Source organism: Morone saxatilis, unplaced genomic scaffold (assembly GCF_004916995.1).
Source record: "Morone saxatilis isolate NCDOM2014 unplaced genomic scaffold, NCSU_SB_2.0 Contig15, whole genome shotgun sequence".
NCBI classification, from domain to species: Eukaryota; Metazoa; Chordata; class Actinopteri; family Moronidae; genus Morone; species Morone saxatilis.
Genome location: NW_023339707.1, coordinates 200,493 through 201,385, shown reverse-complemented (window position 1 = coordinate 201,385; position 893 = coordinate 200,493). Strand labels below are relative to the sequence as shown.

General features: G+C 49.6%; 1 protein-coding gene across 1 annotated transcript in view; it reads right to left on the bottom strand.

Annotated features, from left to right (window-relative positions):
* The window catches only part of LOC118324908 (phosphatidylinositol 4,5-bisphosphate 3-kinase catalytic subunit alpha isoform-like), a gene marked incomplete in the record, with an annotated part of 5,683 nt that overhangs the window by 2,099 nt on the left and 2,691 nt on the right, over window positions 1-893 (bottom strand). The window contains 2 exon segments of the mRNA XM_035657413.1: window positions 293-410; window positions 792-893. The exon segment at window positions 792-893 is cut by the window's right edge and continues 21 nt beyond it. Of these exon segments, the coding sequence (XP_035513306.1) occupies window positions 293-410; window positions 792-893 (220 nt within the window).

Below are 893 nucleotides of genomic sequence, written 5' to 3'. Positions count from 1 at the left end.
AGACAAGACAGGACGAGACTTGAGAAGCAAAGCAGGAGAGATAAGGGAGACGGGAGGGAGAGAGAGATGCGTCCGCCTTCGTTAAGAGCCAGAGAGAATAATCAGACAGACCAGGATATGACAGACCTGGATCAGACAGACCAGGATCAGACAGACCTGGATCAGACAGACCTCGTTCAATCAGACCTGGTTCAGACAGACCAGGATCAGACAGACCTGGATCAGACAGACCTGGCTCAGACAGACCTGGATCAGACAGACCAGGATCAGGATCTGTGGAGGACCAGCTCACCTGCCCGTTCTCCTTCACCATGATGTTGGAGTTGTGTCGGTCTCCGATTCCCAGAATGAACGTCGCTACACAGTAACCTGCACAGGACCTGGTGAACAGGTCGATGGCCCGGTCATACCTGAGACACAGACACGCAGTCAGATAGACAGGCAGTCAGTTACAGACAGGCAGACAGACAGACAGATAGATAGACAGACAGACAGGCAGCCAGATAGACAGTCAGACAGACAGACTGATAGATAGGCAGTCAGATAGACAGGCAGTCAGACAGCCAGACAGACGGATAGACAGGCAGACAGACAGAGAGACAGATAGACAGACAGGCAGTCAGATACAGATATACAGATAAAGTGTTAGATCAGTAAGTAAACAGACTACATGTTAGTCTAACAAATGAATTACAAACATTAACTGATGTATAATTAATGGTTTACCACAGACGGACAGATAGACAGTCAGACAGACAGTCAGACAGACAGACAGGCAGACAGGTACTGACCCCTCCCCTCTGTTCTTGTCTTTGATCCAGTGGTGCAGTGTGTTGGAGTTGAACTGCAGCGCCCCCTTCAGCCCTCCTTTACACTGAATCTGCATGATGGTG